General features: G+C 60.2%; 1 protein-coding gene across 2 annotated transcripts in view; it reads left to right on the top strand.

Moving 5' to 3' along the window:
• Positions 1–17398, top strand: part of LOC122544384 (uncharacterized) — a 28643-nt gene that overhangs the window by 10365 nt on the left and 880 nt on the right. For both annotated transcript variants that reach the window (XM_087982885.1, XM_087982884.1), the window contains exon 3: positions 12621–12840. In XM_087982885.1, coding sequence (XP_087839011.1) covers positions 12621–12817 — 197 coding nt within the window. In that variant the 3' untranslated portion in view covers positions 12818–12840. The remainder of the gene's footprint in view (positions 1–12620; positions 12841–17398) is intronic.

Here is a 17398-nt window from a genome sequence, read left to right as displayed (position 1 = left end):
CTGTTCCTGCTCCTGCTCCTGCTCCTGTTCCTGCTCCTGCTCCTGCTCCTGCTCCTGTTCCTGTTCCTGCTCCTGTTCCTGCTCCTGTTCCTGCTCCTGCTCCTGTTCCTGCTCCTGCTCCTGTTCCTGTTCCTGCTCCTGTTCCTGCTCCTGTTCCTGCTCCTGCTCCTGCTCCTGCTCCTGCTCCTGCTCCTGTTCCTGCTCCTGTTCCTGCTCCTGTTCCTGCTCCTGCTCCTGTTCCTGTTCCTGCTCCTGTTCCTGCTCCTGTTCCTGCTCCTGCTCCTGCTCCTGCTCCTGCTCCTGTTCCTGCTCCTGTTCCTGCTCCTGCTCCTGTTCCTGTTCCTGCTCCTGTTCCTGCTCCTGTTCCTGCTCCTGTTCCTGCTCCTGCTCCTGCTCCTGCTCCTGCTCCTGTTCCTGCTCCTGTTCCTGCTCCTGCTCCTGTTCCTGCTCCTGTTCCTGCTCCTGTTCCTGCTCCTGTTCCTGCTCCTGCTCCTGTTCCTGCTCCTGCTCCTGTTCCTGTTCCTGCTCCTGTTCCTGCTCCTGTTCCTGCTCCTGCTCCTGCTCCTGTTCCTGCTCCTGCTCCTGCTCCTGCTCCTGCTCCTGTTCCTGCTCCTGCTCCTGCTCCTGCTCCTGCTCCTGCTCCTGTTCCTGCTCCTGCTCCTGCTCCTGCTCCTGCTCCTGCTCCTGTTCCTGCTCCTGCTCCTGTTCCTGTTCCTGCTCCTGTTCCTGCTCCTGTTCCTGCTCCTGTTCCTGTTCCTGCTCCTGTTCCTGCTCCTGCTCCTGCTCCTGCTCCTGTTCCTGCTCCTGTTCCTGCTCCTGTTCCTGTTCCTGCTCCTGTTCCTGCTCCTGTTCCTGCTCCTGCTCCTGCTCCTGTTCCTGCTCCTGCTCCTGCTCCTGCTCCTGTTCCTGCTCCTGCTCCTGCTCCTGCTCCTGTTCCTGCTCCTGTTCCTGCTCCTGTTCCTGTTCCTGCTCCTGTTCCTGCTCCTGCTCCTGCTCCTGTTCCTGCTCCTGCTCCTGCTCCTGCTCCTGTTCCTGCTCCTGTTCCTGTTCCTGTTCCTGTTCCTGCTCCTGCTCCTGCTCCTGCTCCTGCTCCTGTTCCTGTCCCTGTCCCTGTCCCTGTCCCTGCTCCTGCTCCTGCTCCTGTTCCTGCTCCTGCTCCTGCTCCTGTTCCTGCTCCTGCTCCTGTTCCTGTTCCTGTTCCTGCTCCTGTTCCTGTTCCTGCTCCTGTTCCTGCTCCTGTTCCTGCTCCTGCTCCTGTTCCTGCTCCTGTTCCTGTTCCTGCTCCTGTTCCTGTTCCTGCTCCTGTTCCTGCTCCTGTTCCTGTTCCTGTTCCTGCTCCTGTTCCTGCTCCTGTTCTTGCTCCTGCACCTGTTCCTGTTCCTGTTCCTGCTCCTGTTCCTGTTCCTGTTCCTGTTCCTGCTCCTGTTCCTGCTCCTGTTCCTGTTCCTGTTCCTGCTCCTGTTCCTGCTCCTGTTCCTGCTCCTGCTCCTGCTCCTGCTCCTGCTCCTGCTCCTGTTCCTGCTCCTGCTCCTGTCCCTGCTCCTGCTCCTGTTCCTGCTCCTGTTCCTGTTCCTGCTCCTGTTCCTGCTCCTGTTCCTGCTCCTGCTCCTGCTCCTGCTCCTGTTCCTGTTCCTGCTCCTGCTCCTGATCCTGTTCCTGGTCCTGCTCCTGTTCCTGTTCCTGCTCCTGCTCCTGCTCCTGTTCCTGCTCCTGTTCCTGCTCCTGCTCCTGCTCCTGCTCCTGTTCCTGCTCCTGCTCCTGTTCCTGTTGCTGCTCCTGTTCCTGTTCCTGCTCCTGCTCCTGTTCCTGCTCCTGCTCCTGTTCCTGTTCCTGCTCCTGCTCCTGCTCCTGCTCCTGCTCCTGTTCCTGCTCCTGTCCCTGCTCCTGCTCCTGTTCCTGCTCCTGCTCCTGTTCCTGCTCCTGTCCCTGCTCCTGCTCCTGTTCCTGCTCCTGCTCCTGCTCCTGTTCCTGTTCCTGCTCCTGCTCCTGTTCCTGTTCCTGTTCCTGCTCCTGCTCCTGTCCCTGCTCCTGCTCCTGCTCCTGTTCCTGCTCCTGTCCCTGCTCCTGCTCCTGTTCCTGCTCCTGCTCCTGCTCCTGCTCCTGCTCCTGTCCCTGCTCCTGTTCCTGTTCCTGCTCCTGCTCCTGCTCCTGTTCCTGTTCCTGTTCCTGCTCCTGCTCCTGCTCCTGTTCCTGCTCCTGTCCCTGCTCCTGCTCCTGCTCCTGTTCCTGCTCCTGCTCCTGTTCCTGTTCCTGCTCCTGCTCCTGCTCCTGTTCCTGTTCCTGCTCCTGTTCCTGCTCCTGTTCCTGCTCCTGCTCCTGCTCCTGCTCCTGTTCCTGCTCCTGTTCCTGCTCCTGCTCCTGCTCCTGTTCCTGCTCCTGCTCCTGTTCCTGTTCCTGCTCCTGCTCCTGTTCCTGCTCCTGCTCCTGTTCCTGTTCCTGCTCCTGCTCCTGCTCCTGTTCCTGCTCCTGTTCCTGCTCCTGCTCCTGCTCCTGTTCCTGCTCCTGTTCCTGCTCCTGCTCCTGCTCCTGTTCCTGCTCCTGCTCCTGCTCCTGTTCCTGCTCCTGCTCCTGTTCCTGCTCCTGTTCCTGCTCCTGCTCCTGCTCCTGTCCCTGCTCCTGTTCCTGTTCCTGCTCCTGCTCCTGTTCCTATTCCTGCTCCTGCTCCTGTTCCTGTTCCTGCTCCTGCTCCTGCTCCTGCTCCTGTTCCTGTTCCTGCTCCTGCTCCTGCTCCTGCTCCTGTTCCTGCTCCTGCTCCTGCTCCTGCTCCTGTCCCTGCTCCTGTCCCTGCTCCTGCTCCTGTTCCTGCTCCTGTTGCTGCTCCTGTTCCTGTTCCTGTTCCTGTTCCTATTCCTGCTCCTGCTCCTGCTCCTGCTCCTGTTCCTGTCCCTGCTCCTGTTCCTGTTCCTGTTCCTGTTCCTGCTCCTGTTCCTGCTCCTGCTCCTGCTCCTGCTCCTGCTCCTGTTCCTGTCCCTGCTCCTGCTCCTATTCCTGTTCCTGTTCCTGTTCCTGCTCCTGCTCCTGTTCCTGCTCCTGCTCCTGCTCCTGCTCCTGCTCCTGTTCCTGCTCCTGCTCCTGCTCCTGCTCCTGTTCCTGCTCCTGTCCCTGCTCCTGCTCCTGCTCCTGCTCCTGCTCCTGCTCCTGTTCCTGTCCCTGCTCCTGCTCCTGCTCCTGCTCCTGCTCCTGCTCCTGCTCCTGTTCCTGTTCCTGCTCCTGCTCCTGTTCCTGTCCCTGCTCCTGTTCCTGTTCCTGTTCCTGTTCCTGCTCCTGCTCCTGCTCCTGCTCCTGTTCCTGTTCCTGTTCCTGCTCCTGCTCCTGTTCCTGTCCCTGCTCCTGTTCCTGTTCCTGTTCCTGTTCCTGCTCCTGCTCCTGTTCCTGTCCCTGCTCCTGTTCCTGTTCCTGTTCCTGTTCCTGTTCCTGTTCCTGTTCCTGTTCCTGCTCCTGTTCCTGCTCCTGCTCCTGCTCCTGCTCCTGCTCCTGCTCCTGCTCCTGTTCCTGCTCCTGCTCCTGTTCCTGCTCCTGCTCCTGTTCCTGTTCCTGCTCCTGCTCCTGCTCCTGTTCCTGCTCCTGCTCCTGCTCCTGCTCCTGTTCCTGTCCCTGCTCCTGCTCCTGCTCCTGCTCCTGCTCCTGCTCCTGTTCCTGCTCCTGTTCCTGCTCCTGTTCCTGCTCCTGCTCCTGTTCCTGTCCCTGCTCCTGTTCCTGTTCCTGTTCCTGTTCCTGCTCCTGCTCCTGCTCCTGTTCCTGCTCCTGTTCCTGCTCCTGTTCCTGCTCCTGTTCCTGCTCCTGTTCCTGCTCCTGCTCCTGTTCCTGTCCCTGCTCCTGTTCCTGTTCCTGTTCCTGTTCCTGCTCCTGCTCCTGCTCCTGTTCCTGCTCCTGCTCCTGCTCCTGTTCCTGCTCCTGTTCCTGCTCCTGCTCCTGTTCCTGTTCCTGCTCCTGTTCCTGCTCCTGTTCCTGCTCCTGCTCCTGCTCCTGCTCCTGCTCCTGCTCCTGCTCCTGTCCCTGCTCCTGCTCCTGTTCCTGTTCCTGCTCCTGCTCCTGTCCCTGCTCCTGCTCCTGCTCCTGCTCCTGTCCCTGCTCCTGCTCCTGCTCCTGCTCCTGCTCCTGCTCCTGTCCCTGCTCCTGCTCCTGTTCCTGCTCCTGTTCCTGCTCCTGCTCCTGCTCCTGCTCCTGCTCCTGCTCCTGCTCCTGTCCCTGCTCCTGCTCCTGCTCCTGCTCCTGTTCCTGCTCCTGCTCCTGTTCCTGCTCCTGCTCCTGCTCCTGTCCCTGCTCCTGCTCCTGTTCCTGTTCCTGCTCCTGCTCCTGCTCCTGCTCCTGTTCCTGTTCCTGCTCCTGCTCCTGCTCCTGTTCCTGTTCCTGCTCCTGCTCCTGCTCCTGTTCCTGCTCCTGTTCCTGTTCCTGCTCCTGCTCCTGCTCCTGCTCCTGCTCCTGCTCCTGTTCCTGCTCCTGCTCCTGCTCCTGCTCCTGCTCCTGCTCCTGCTCCTGTTCCTGCTCCTGTTCCTGCTCCTGTTCCTGCTCCTGCTCCTGTTCCTGTCCCTGCTCCTGTTCCTGTTCCTGTTCCTGTTCCTGCTCCTGCTCCTGCTCCTGCTCCTGTTCCTGCTCCTGTCCCTGCTCCTGCTCCTGCTCCTGCTCCTGCTCCTGTTCCTGTCCCTGCTCCTGCTCCTGCTCCTGCTCCTGCTCCTGTTCCTGCTCCTGTTCCTGCTCCTGCTCCTGTTCCTGTCCCTGCTCCTGTTCCTGTTCCTGCTCCTGCTCCTGCTCCTGCTCCTGTTCCTGTTCCTGCTCCTGTTCCTGTTCCTGCTCCTGTTCCTGCTCCTGCTCCTGCTCCTGCTCCTGCTCCTGTTCCTGTCCCTGCTCCTGCTCCTGTCCCTGCTCCTGTTCCTGTTCCTGCTCCTGCTCCTGCTCCTGCTCCTGTTCCTGTTCCTGCTCCTGTTCCTGTTCCTGCTCCTGTTCCTGCTCCTGCACCTGTTCCTGTTCCTGTTCCTGTTCCTGCTCCTGTCCCTGCTCCTGTTCCTGCTCCTGTTCCTGTTCCTGTCCCTGCTCCTGCTCCTGCTCCTGCTCCTGCTCCTGTTCCTGCTCCTGTCCCTGCTCCTGCTCCTGCTCCTGCTCCTGCTCCTGTTCCTGTCCCTGCTCCTGCTCCTGTCCCTGCTCCTGCTCCTGCTCCTGCTCCTGTTCCTGTTCCTGCTCCTGTTCCTTTTCCTGCTCCTGCTCCTGCTCCTGCTCCTGCTCCTGTTCCTGTCCCTGCTCCTGTCCCTGTTCCTGTTCCTGTTCCTGCTCCTGCTCCTGCTCCTGCTCCTGTTCCTGCTCCTGTTCCTGCTCCTGCTCCTGCTCCTGTTCCTGCTCCTGCTCCTGCTCCTGCTCCTGTTCCTGCTCCTGTTCCTGCTCCTGCTCCTGCTCCTGCTCCTGCTCCTGTTCCTGCTCCTGCTCCTGCTCCTGTTCCTGCTCCTGTCCCTGCTCCTGCTCCTGCTCCTGCTCCTGCTCCTGCTCCTGTCCCTGGTCCTGTTCCTGTTCCTGCTCCTGCTCCTATTCCTGCTCCGGTTCCTGTTCCTGTTCCTCTTCCTGCTCCTGCTCCTGTTCCTCTTCCTGCTCCTGCTCCTGCTCCTGCTCCTGTTCCTGCTCCTGTTCCTGATCCTGCTCCTGCTCCTATTCCTGCTCCGGTTCCTGTTCCTGTTCCTCTTCCTGCTCCTGCTCCTGTTCCTGCTCCTGCTCCTGCTCCTGCTCCTGTTCCTGTTCCTGCTCCTGTTCCTGCTCCTGTTCCTGTTCCTGTTCCTGCTCCTGCTCCTGCTCCTGTTCCTGCTCCTGTTCCTGTTCCTGCTCCTGCTCCTGCTCCTGCTCCTATTCCTGCTCCTGCTCCTGCTCCTGTTCCTGTTCCTATTCCTGCTCCTGCTCCTGTTCCTGCTCCTGCTCCTGCTCCTGTTCCTGCTCCTGCTCCTGTTCCTGTTCCTGTTCCTATTCCTGCTCCTGCTCCTGCTCCTGTTCCTGCTCCTGCTCCTGCTCCTGTTCCTGCTCCTGCTCCTGTTCCTGTTCCTGCTCCTGTTCCTGCTCCTGCTCCTGCTCCTGCTCCTGCTCCTGTTCCTGCTCCTGTTCCTATTCCTGCTCCTGCTCCTATTCCTGCTCCTGCTCCTGTTCCTGTTCCTGTTCCTGTTCCTGTTCCTGCTCCTGCTCCTGCTCCTGTTCCTGCTCCTGTCCCTGCTCCTGCTCCTGTTCCTGCTCCTGTTCCTGCTCCTGCTCCTGTTCCTGTTCCTGTTCCTGTTCCTGCTCCTGCTCCTGCTCCTGTTCCTGCTCCTGCTCCTGCTCCTGTTCCTGCTCCTGTCCCTGCTCCTGCTCCTGCTCCTGCTCCTGTTCCTGCTCCTGCTCCTGTTCCTGTTCCTGTTCCTGTTCCTGCTCCTGCTCCTGCTCCTGTTCCTGCTCCTGCTCCTGCTCCTGCTCCTATTCCTGCTCCGGTTCCTGTTCCTGTTCCTCTTCCTGCTCCTGCTCCTGTTCCTCTTCCTGCTCCTGCTCCTGCTCCTGCTCCTGCTCCTGTTCCTGCTCCTGTTCCTGCTCCTGCTCCTGCTCCTGTTCCTGCTCCTGTTCCTGCTCCTGTTCCTATTCCTGCTCCTGCTCCTATTCCTGCTCCTGCTCCTGTTCCGGCTCCTGCTCCTGCTCCTGTTCCTGCTCCTATTCCTGCTCCGGTTCCTGTTCCTGTTCCTGCTCCTATTCCTGCTCCGGTTCCTGTTCCTGTCCCTGCTCCTGCTCCTGTTCCTGCTCCTGTTCCTGCTCCTGTTCCTATTCCTGCTCCTGCTCCTATTCCTGCTCCTGCTCCTGCTCCTGTTCCTATTCCTGCTCCTGCTCCTGTTCCTGCTCCTGTTCCTGTTCCTGCTCCTGTTCCTGCTCCTGCTCCTGCTCCTGCTCCGGTTCTTGTTCCTGCTCCTGCTCCTGCTCCTGCTCCTGTTCCGGTTCTTGTTCCTGCTCCTGCTCCTGCTCCTGCCCCTGATCCTGTTTCTGTTCCTGTTCCTGTTCCTGTTCCTGCTCCTGCCCCTGATCCTGTTTCTGTTCCTGCTCCTGCCCCTGATCCTGTTTCTGTTCCTGTTCCTGTTCCTGCTCCTGCTCCTGATCCTGTTCCTGTTCCTGTTCCTGCTCCTGTTCCTGCTCCTGTTCCTGTTTCTGCTCCTGCTCCTGTTCCTGCTCCTGCTCTTGCTCCTGTTCCTGCTTTTGCTCCTGTTCCTGCTCCTGCTCCTGCTTCTGTCCCTGATCCTGTTCCTGCTCCTGTTCCTGTTCCTGCTCCTGTCCCTGCTCCTGCTCCTGTTCCTGCTCCTGTTCCTGTTCCTGTTCCTGTTCCTGTTCCTGTTCCTGCTCCTGCTCCTGTTCCTGCTCCTGCTCCTGCTCCTGCTCCTGTTCCTGTTCCTGCTCCTGTTCCTGCTCCTGCTCCTGCTCCTGTTCCTGCTCCTGCTCCTGTTCCTGCTCCTGCTCCTGCTCCTGCTCCTGCTCCTGTTCCTGTTCCTGCTCCTGTTCCTGCTCCTGTTCCTGTTCCTGCTCCTGTTCCTGCTCCTGCCCCTGATCCTGTTTCTGTTCCTGCTCCTGCTCCTGTTCCCGCTCCCGTTCCTGCTCCTGCTCCTGCTCCTGCTCCTGCTCCTGCTCCTGCTCCTGTTCCTGTTCCTGCTCCTGCTCCTGCTCCTGCTCCTGCTCCTGCTCCTGCTCCTGTTCCTGCTCCTGCTCCTGCTCCTGCTCCTGTTCCTGTTCCTGCTCCTGCTCCTGTTCCTGCTCCTGCTCCTGTTCCTGTTCCTGTTCCTGCTCCTGCTCCTGCTCCTGCTCCTGTCCCTGCTCCTGCTACTGCTCCTGCTCCTGCTCCTGCTCCTGTTCCTGTTCCTGTTCCTGCTCCTGTTCCTGCTCCTGCTCCTGCTCCTGCTCCTGCTCCTGCTCCTGTTCCTGTCCCTGCTCCTGTTCCTGTTCCTGTTCCTGTTCCTGCTCCTGCTCCTGTTCCTGCTCCTGCTCCTGCTCCTGCTCCTGTTCCTGCTCCTGCTCCTGCTCCTGCTCCTGTTCCTGCTCCTGTTCCTGCTCCTGCTCCTGCTCCTGCTCCTGTTCCTGTCCCTGCTCCTGTTCCTGTTCCTGTTCCTGCTCTTGTTCCTGCTCCTGCTCCTGTCCCTGCTCCTGTTCCTGTTCCTGTTCCTGTTCCTGTTCCTGCTCCTGCTCCTGTTCCTGCTCCTGCTCCTGCTCCTGCTCCTGTTCCTGTCCCTGCTCCTGTTCCTGTTCCTGCTCCTGCTCCTGCTCCTGCTCCTGTTCCTGCTCCTGCTCCTGCTCCTGCTCCTGTTCCTGCTCCTGCTCCTGCTCCTGCTCCTGTTCCTGCTCCTGTTCCTGTCCCTGCTCCTGCTCCTGCTCCTGCTCCTGCTCCTGCTCCTGTTCCTGCTCCTGTTCCTGTTCCTGCTCCTGCTCCTGTTCCTGTTCCTGCTCCTGCTCCTGCTCCTGCTCCTGTTCCTGCTCCTGCTCCTGCTCCTGTTCCTGCTCCTGCTCCTGCTCCTGCTCCTGCTCCTGCTCCTGTTCCTGCTCCTGTTCCTGCTCCTGTTCCTGCTCCTGCTCCTGTTCCTGTCCCTGCTCCTGTTCCTGTTCCTGTTCCTGTTCCTGCTCCTGCTCCTGCTCCTGTTCCTGCTCCTGTTCCTGCTCCTGTTCCTGTTCCTGTTCCTGCTCCTGCTCCTGTTCCTGTCCCTGCTCCTGTTCCTGTTCCTGTTCCTGTTCCTGCTCCTGCTCCTGCTCCTGCTCCTGTTCCTGTTCCTGCTCCTGTTCCTGTTCCTGCTCCTGCTCCTGCTCCTGCTCCTGTTCCTGTTCCTGTTCCTGCTCCTGTTCCTGCTCCTGCTCCTGCTCCTGCTCCTGTTCCTGTCCCTGCTCCTGTTCCTGTTCCGGCTCCTGCTCCTGCTCCTGCTCCTGCTCCTGTTCCTGTCCCTGCTCCTGCTCCTGCTCCTGCTCCTGCTCCTGCTCCTGTTCCTGCTCCTGTCCCTGCTCCTGCTCCTGCTCCTGCTCCTGCTCCTGTTCCTGCTCCTGTCCCTGCTCCTGCTCCTGCTCCTGCTCCTGTTCCTGTTCCTGCTCCTGTTCCTTTTCCTGCTCCTGCTCCTGTTCCTGTCCCTGCTCCTGTCCCTGTTCCTGTTCCTGTTCCTGTTCCTGTTCCTGCTCCTGCTCCTGCTCCTGTTCCTGCTCCTGCTCCTGCTCCTGTTCCTGCTCCTGCTCCTGCTCCTGCTCCTGTTCCTGCTCCTGTTCCTGCTCCTGCTCCTGTTCCTGCTCCTGCTCCTGCTCCTGTTCCTGCTCCTGTCCCTGCTCCTGCTCCTGCTCCTGCTCCTGCTCCTGCTCCTGTCCCTGGTCCTGTTCCTGTTCCTGCTCCTGCTCCTATTCCTGCTCCGGTTCCTGTTCCTGTTCCTCTTCCTGCTCCTGCTCCTGCTCCTGCTCCTGTTCCTGCTCCTGTTCCTGATCCTGCTCCTGCTCCTATTCCTGCTCCGGTTCCTGTTCCTGTTCCTCTTCCTGCTCCTGCTCCTGTTCCTGCTCCTGCTCCTGCTCCTGCTCCTGTTCCTGTTCCTGCTCCTGTTCCTGCTCCTGTTCCTGTTCCTGTTCCTGCTCCTGCTCCTGCTCCTGTTCCTGCTCCTGTTCCTGTTCCTGCTCCTGCTCCTGCTCCTGCTCCTATTCCTGCTCCTGCTCCTGCTCCTGTTCCTGTTCCTATTCCTGCTCCTGCTCCTGTTCCTGCTCCTGCTCCTGCTCCTGTTCCTGCTCCTGCTCCTGTTCCTGTTCCTGTTCCTATTCCTGCTCCTGCTCCTGCTCCTGTTCCTGCTCCTGCTCCTGCTCCTGTTCCTGCTCCTGCTCCTGTTCCTGTTCCTGCTCCTGTTCCTGCTCCTGCTCCTGCTCCTGCTCCTGTTCCTGCTCCTGTTCCTATTCCTGCTCCTGCTCCTATTCCTGCTCCTGCTCCTGTTCCTGTTCCTGTTCCTGTTCCTGCTCCTGCTCCTGCTCCTGTTCCTGCTCCTGCTCCTGCTCCTGCTCCTGTTCCTGCTCCTGTCCCTGCTCCTGCTCCTGTTCCTGCTCCTGCTCCTGCTCCTGTTCCTGCTCCTGTCCCTGCTCCTGCTCCTGTTCCTGTTCCTGTTCCTGCTCCTGCTCCTGTTCCTGCTCCTGTTCCTGTTCCTGTTCCTGTTCCTGCTCCTGCTCCTGCTCCTGTTCCTGCTCCTGCTCCTGCTCCTGTTCCTGGTCCTGTCCCTGCTCCTGCTCCTGTTCCTGTTCCTGCTCCTGCTCCTGCTCCTGTTCCTGCTCCTGCTCCTGCTCCTGTTCCTGCTCCTGTCCCTGCTCCTGCTCCTATTCCTGCTCCTGCTCCTGTTCCTGTTCCTGTTCCTGTTCCTGCTCCTGCTCCTGCTCCTGTTCCTGCTCCTGCTCCTGCTCCTGTTCCTGCTCCTGCTCCTGTTCCTGCTCCTGTCCCTGCTCCTGCTCCTGCTCCTGCTCCTACTCCTGCTCCTGTCCCTGCTCCTGTTCCTGTTCCTGTCCCTGGTCCTGTTCCTGTTCCTGCTCCTGCTCCTATTCCTGCTCCGGTTCCTGTTCCTGTTCCTCTTCCTGCTCCTGCTCCTGTTCCTCTTCCTGCTCCTGCTCCTGCTCCTGCTCCTGTTCCTGCTCCTGTTCCTGCTCCTGCTCCTGCTCCTGTTCCTGCTCCTGTTCCTGCTCCTGTTCCTATTCCTGCTCCTGCTCCTATTCCTGCTCCTGCTCCTGTTCCGGCTCCTGCTCCTGCTCCTGTTCCTGCTCCTATTCCTGCTCCGGTTCCTGTTCCTGTTCCTGCTCCTATTCCTGCTCCGGTTCCTGTTCCTGTTCCTATTCCTGCTCCTGCTCCTGTTCCTGCTCCTGTTCCTGTTCCTGCTCCTGTTCCTGCTCCTGCTCCTGCTCCTGCTCCGGTTCTTGTTCCTGCTCCTGCTCCTGCTCCTGCTCCTGTTCCTGCTCCGGTTCTTGTTCCTGCTCCTGCTCCTGCTCCTGCCCCTGATCCTGTTTCTGTTCCTGTTCCTGTTCCTGCTCCTGCCCCTGATCCTGTTTCTGTTCCTGCTCCTGCCCCTGATCCTGTTTCTGTTCCTGTTCCTGTTCCTGCTCCTGCTCCTGATCCTGTTCCTGTTCCTGTTCCTGCTCCTGTTCCTGTTCCTGCTCCTGCTCCTGTTCCTGCTCCTGCCCCTGATCCTGTTTCTGTTCCTGTTCCTGTTCCTGCTCCTGCCCCTGATCCTGTTTCTGCTCCTGCTCCTGTTCCTGCTCCTGCTCTTGCTCCTGTTCCTGCTTTTGCTCCTGTTCCTGCTCCTGCTCCTGCTTCTGTCCCTGATCCTGTTCCTGCTCCTGCTCCTGTTCCTGCTCCTGTTCCTGTTCCTGCTCCTGTCCCTGCTCCTGCTCCTGTTCCTGCTCCTGTTCCTGTTCCTGTTCCTGTTCCTGCTCCTGCTCCTGTTCCTGCTCCTGTTCCTGTTCCTGCTCCTGTTCCTGCTCCTGCTCCTGCTCCTGTTCCTGCTCCTGCTCCTGCTCCTGTTCCTGCTCCTGCTCCTGCTCCTGCTCCTGCTCCTGTTCCTGTTCCTGCTCCTGTTCCTGCTCCTGTTCCTGTTCCTGCTCCTGTTCCTGCTCCTGCTCCTGTTCCTGCTCCTGCTCCTGCTCCTGCTCCTGTTCCTGCTCCCGCTCCCGCTCCCGTTCCCGTTCCCGTTCCCGCTCCCGCTCCCGCTCCTGCTCCTGTTCCTGTTCCTGCTCCTGTTCCTGCTCCTGCTCCTGCTCCTGCTCCTGCTCCTGTTCCTGCTCCTGCTCCTGCTCCTGGTCCTGTTCCTGCTCCTGCTCCTGCTCCTGTTCCTGTTCCTGCTCCTGCTCCTGCTCCTGCTCCTGTCCCTGCTCCTGCTCCTGCTCCTGCTCCTGCTCCTGCTCCTGCTCCTGTTCCTGCTCCTGCTCCTGCTCCTGCTCCTGCTCCTGTTCCTGCTCCTGTTCCTGCTCCTGCTCCTGCTCCTGTTCCTGTTCCTGCTCCTGCTCCTGCTCCTGTTCCTGCTCCTGCTCCTGTTCCTGCTCCTGTTCCTGCTCCTGCTCCTGCTCCTGCTCCTGCTCCTGCTCCTGCTCCTGCTCCTGTTCCTGCTCCTGCTCCTGTTCCTGCTCCTGTTCCTGCTCCTGCTCCTGTTCCTGCTCCTGCTCCTGCTCCTGCTCCTGTTCCTGTTCCTGCTCCTGTTCCTGTTCCTGCTCCTGTTCCTGCTCCTGCTCCTGTTCCTGTTCCTGTTCCTGTTCCTGCTCCTGTTCCTGTTCCTGCTCCTGCTCCTGCTCCTGTTCCTGTTCCTGTTCCTGCTCCTGTTCCTGTTCCTGCTCCTGCTCCTGCTCCTGTTCCTGTTCCTGCTCCTGTTCCTGCTCCTGTTCCTGCTCCTGCTCCTGTTCCTGCTCCTGTTCCTGCTCCTGTTCCTGCTCCTGCTCCTGTTCCTGCTCCTGCTCCTGCTCCTGTTCCTGTTCCTGTTCCTGCTCCTGTTCCTGTTCCTGCTCCTGTTCCTGCTCCTGCTCCTGTTCCTGTTCCTGCTCCTGCTCCTGTTCCTGCTCCTGTTCCTGCTCCTGTTCCTGTTCCTGCTCCTGCTCCTGTTCCTGCTCCTGCTCCTGCTCCTGCTCCTTCCCCAGTATAGGGGTACTAACACTGTCCTGTACATTGACAGGCCCGGTTACCGAGGTTCATGGAGTGGAGCGTGTGCGTATTTTGGGGGAGGCCACAAAATCGATGCACTGGGAATCCTCCCATCAGCCAACGGGCAGGAGCCCCATCCCAACCAGAGAAAGGAACCGGAGCAGTAACTCCCTCTCCCACTGTCTCCTCGTTCCCATCCTCCCCTTCCTGGCCATCCTCGTTTCCTAACCTCCCCAGACCCGTCTCGACAGGTGAGCACTGGAAGTGGACCGTCCGCCATCTTGGTTTGGGGAAGGGAGTTGGGCTGAAGACCCGTTCCCATGGAAACCGCCCCGGCTTCCCTCCTTGGATGCCTCTCCCTCTCAGGCTCACAGAACCGGTACAGGGCCGAAGGAGACCATTCTGTCCATCGGGCCTGGCCCCCAGATCTGTTACCCAGGGCCAATCTCCTGCTCCCCCGCCCACCCCCATCATCCCTGCACACCATTTCCACCCCCATCACCAACCAATACCCTGGCACGATGCCCAAACTCTACCAGCCTCTCCACCTCATTTCAGGCAGGAGTCTGCGGGCCCTGGCGACAGGTCAAAGCCTCACCACAACCCGAGGCTGTATCCCCCATGACACGGAGAGAGGAGAGAGAGACAGAGAGAGAGATAGAGAGGGGGAGAGAGGGGAAGAGAGGGAGAGAGGGGGAGAGAGACAGAGAGACAGAGAGAGAGAGAGAGGGAGAGAGAGAGAGACAGAGAGAGAGATAGAGAGGGGGAAGAGAGAGAGAGACAGAGAGGGAGAGACAGGGAGAGAGGGAAAGAGAGGGGGAGAGAGAGAGAGAGACAGAGAGAGAGATAGAGAGGGGGAGAGAGGGGAAGAGAGGGAGAGAGGCGGAGAGGGAGAGAGAGAGACAGAGAGGGAGAGACAGGGAGAGAGGGAAAGAGAGGGGGAGAGAGAGAGACAGAGAGAGAGAGATAGAGAGGGCGCAGAGAGGGAGAGAGGGGGAGAAAGAGAGAGAGACAGAGAGAGAGATAGAGAGGGGGAGAGAGAGAAAGACAGAGAGGGAGAGACAGGGAGAGAGGGAAAGAGAGGGGGAGAGAGAGAGACAGAGAGAGAGAGATAGAGAGGGAGAGACAGGGAGAGAGGGAAAGAGAGGGGGAGAGAGAGAAAGACAGAGAGAGAGAGGGGGCAGAGAGGGAGAGAGGGAAAGAGAGGGGTAGAGAGAAACAGAGAGAGAAATAGAGAGGGAGAGAGAGACAGAGAGAGAGAAAGACAGAGAGGGGGAGAGAGAGAGGGAGAGAGAGAAAGAGAGGGGTAGAGAGAGACACGGGGGAGAAAGAGAGGGGGAGAGAGAGAGAGACAGAGAGAGAGGGGAGAGAGAGTGGGAGAGAGGGAGAGAGAGACAGAGAGAGAGACACAGAGGGGGGGGGAGAGAAAGAGAGGGGGGCAGAGAGAGACAGAGAGAGGGAGAGAGAGATAGAGAGACAGGGAGAGAGAGATAGAGAGAGACAGGGAGAGAGAGTGAGAGACAGCGGGAGAGAGAGGAAGAGAGGGAAAGAGAGGGAGAGAGAGAAAGACAGAGAGACAGGGAGAGAGAGAGATAGAGAGAGGGGGAGAGAGATAGAGAGGGGGAGAGAGATAGACAGGGAGAGAGAGAGAGAGACAGAGAGAAACAGACAGGGGGAGAGAGAGACAGAGAAAGAGAGAGAGACAAAGAGAGAGACAGAGAGACAGAGAGACGGACAGGGAGAGAGAGAGAGAGTCAGACAGACATGAAGAGAGAGAGACAGACAGAGGCAGGGAGAGAGTGAGACAGATAGAGAGACAGACAGGGAGAGAGACAGAGAGAGAGTGAGACAGATAGAGAGACAGACAGGGAGAGAGACAGGAAGCGAGTGAAACAGAAAGAGAGACAAACAGGGAGAGAGACAGGGAGAGAGTGAGACAGATAGAGAGACAGGGAGAGAGACAGAGAGAGAATGAGACAGATAGAGAGGGAGAGAGACAGGGAGAGTGTGAGACAGATAGAGACAGACAGGGAGAGAGAGTGAGACAGACAGGGAGAGAGACAGACAGAGAGTGAGACAGATAGAGAGAGAAAAAAGGTAAAAACAATGACTGCAGATGCTGGAAACCAGATTCTGGATCAGTGGTGCTGGAAAAGCACAGCAGTTCAGGCAGCATCAGCACCACTAATCAAGATAGAGAGAGAGACAGGGAGAGGGTGAGACAGATAGAGAGACAGACAGGGAGAGAGACAGAGAGAGAGTGAGACAGATAGAGAGACAGACAGGGAGAGAGACGGGGAGAGAGACAGAGAGAGAGTGAGACAGAACAGGGAGAGAGATAGGGAGAGAGACAGAGAGAGAGTGAGACAGATAGAGAGACAGACAGGGAGAGAGACAGGGAGAGAGTGAGACAGAGAGAGAGTGAGACAGATAGACAGACAGACACAGAAAGACAGGGAGAGAGACAGAGAGAGAGTGAGACAGACAGGGAGAGAGACAGAGAGAGAGACAGAGAGAGAGACGGAGAGCGAGTGAGACAGATGGAGAGACAGACAGGGAGAGAGACAGAGAGAGAGTGAGACAGATAGAGAGACAGACAGGGAGAGAGATAGGGAGAGAGTGAGACAGATAGAGAGACAGACGGGGAAGAGACAGGAAGAGAGACAGGCAGAGAGACAGGGAGAGAGTGAGACAGATAGAGAGACAGACACAGAGAGACAGGGAGAGAGACAGAGAGAGTGAGACAGATAGAGAGACAGACACAGAGAGACAGGGAGAGAGACAGATAGAGAGACAGACGGGGAGAGAGACAGGGAGAGAGTGAGACAGAGAGAGAGTGAGACAGACAGAGAGACAGGGAGAGAGACAGAGAGAGAGTGAGACAGACAGGGAGAGAGACAGAGAGAGAGAGACAGATAGAGAGACAGACAGGGAGACAGACAGAGAGAGAGTGAGACAGATAGAGAGACAGACGGGGGAGAGACAGGGAGAGAGACAGAGACAGATAGAGACACAGAGACAGAGAGAGAGAGACAGAGACACGAAGAGAGGGAGAGGTGGGCGATTGGTGAAGGTTTAACCTGAGGGTCACCAGGCCTCCTTATCCTCTTGGCGTCTGTCCGACTCTCAGGTATCGGACTCTGTGCCCAATTGAGAACCTTCCATCCATCATCCTGTCCATTCCCAGAAATCCAGTGACTCGGAGCCAGACTCCGGCCACAGTTGGTGCCGGACGGATCCCACTCCATTGGGATGGGTCAGACTGTGGGACCTATCTCCCTGGAGACGGCTGTGACCCCCTCATTCCCCACCCCCACGAAGCCCCCCTCACTCCCCATCCCCACGGAGCCCCCCTCACACCCCTCCCCCACGAACCCCCCTCACTCCCCACCCCCACGGAGCCCCCCTCACACCCCTCCCCCACGAACCCCCTCACTCCCAACCCCCACGGAGACCCCCTCACTCCCCTCCCGCATGGAGCCCCCTCACACTCCTCCCCCATGGAGCCCCTCACACCCCTCCCCCACAGACCCCCCTCACAACCCTCCCCCACGGAGCCCCCCCTCACTCCCCTCCCGCATGGAGCCCCCCCTCACTCCCCTCCCGCATGGACCCCCCTCACTCCCCTCCCACACGGAGCCCCCCTCACACCCCTCCCCCACTGATCCCCCCTCACACCCCTCTCCCACGGAGCCCCCCTCACTCCCCTCTCCCACGGAGCCCCCCTCACTCCCCTCTCCCACGGAGCCCCCCTCACTCCCCTCTCCCACAGAGCCCCCCTCACTCCCCTCTCCCACGGACCCCCCTCACACCCCTCCCCCACGGAGCCTCCCTCACACCCCTCTCCCACGGAGCCCCCCTCACTCCCCTCTCCCACGGACCCCCCTCACACCCCTCCCCCACGGAGCCTCCCTCACACCCCTCTCCCACGGACCCCCCTCATTCCCCACCCCCACGAAGCCCCCCTCACTCCTCTCCCCCACACAGCCCCCCTCACTCCCCTCCCCCACGGAGCCCCCCTCACACCCCTCCCCCACGGAGCCTCCCTCACACCCCTCTCCCACGGAGCCCCCCTCACTCCCCTCTCCCACAGACCCCCCTCACACCCCTCCCCCACTGATCCCCCCTCACTCCCCTCTCCCACGGAGCCCCCCTCACACCCCTCTCCCACGGAGCCCCCTCACTCCCCTCCCCCACGGAGACCTTCACACCCCTCCCCCACGGAGCCCCCTCACAACCCTCCCCCACTGATCCCCCCTCACACCCCTCCCCCACGGAGCCCCCTCACACCCCTCCCCCACTGATCCCCCCTCACACCCCTCCCCCACGGAGCCTCCCTCACACCCCTCCCCCACTGATCCCCCCTCACACCCCTCTCCCACGGAGACCCCCTCACTCCCCTCCCCCACGGAGCCCCCTCACACCCCTCCCCCACTGATCCCCCCTCACTCCCCTCTCCCACGGAGCCCCCCTCACACCCCTCCCCCACGGAGCCCCCTCACACCCCTCCCCCACTGATCCCCCCTCACTCCCCTCTCCCACGGAGCCCCCCTCACTCCCCTCTCCCACGGAGCCCCCCTCACTCCTCTCCCCCACGGAGCCCCCTCACACCCCTCCCCCACTGATTCCCCCTCACACCCCTCCCCCACTGATCCCCCTCACACCCCTCCCCCACTGATCCCCCCTCACACCCCTCCCCCACGGAGCCCCCTCACACCCCTCCCACCCCTCCCCCACTGATCCCCCCTCACTCCCCTCCCCCACTGATCCCCCCTCACACCCCTCCCCCACGGAGCCCCCCTCACACCC

Source organism: Chiloscyllium plagiosum, unplaced genomic scaffold (assembly GCF_037043375.1).
Source record: "Chiloscyllium plagiosum isolate Xiang-an unplaced genomic scaffold, Cpla_swu_hap1 HiC_scaffold_44, whole genome shotgun sequence".
Classification (NCBI taxonomy): Eukaryota; Metazoa; Chordata; class Chondrichthyes; order Orectolobiformes; family Hemiscylliidae; genus Chiloscyllium; species Chiloscyllium plagiosum.
The sequence above is the reverse complement of the archived record's forward strand: the minus strand, read 5'-3'. Positions and strand labels throughout refer to the sequence as shown.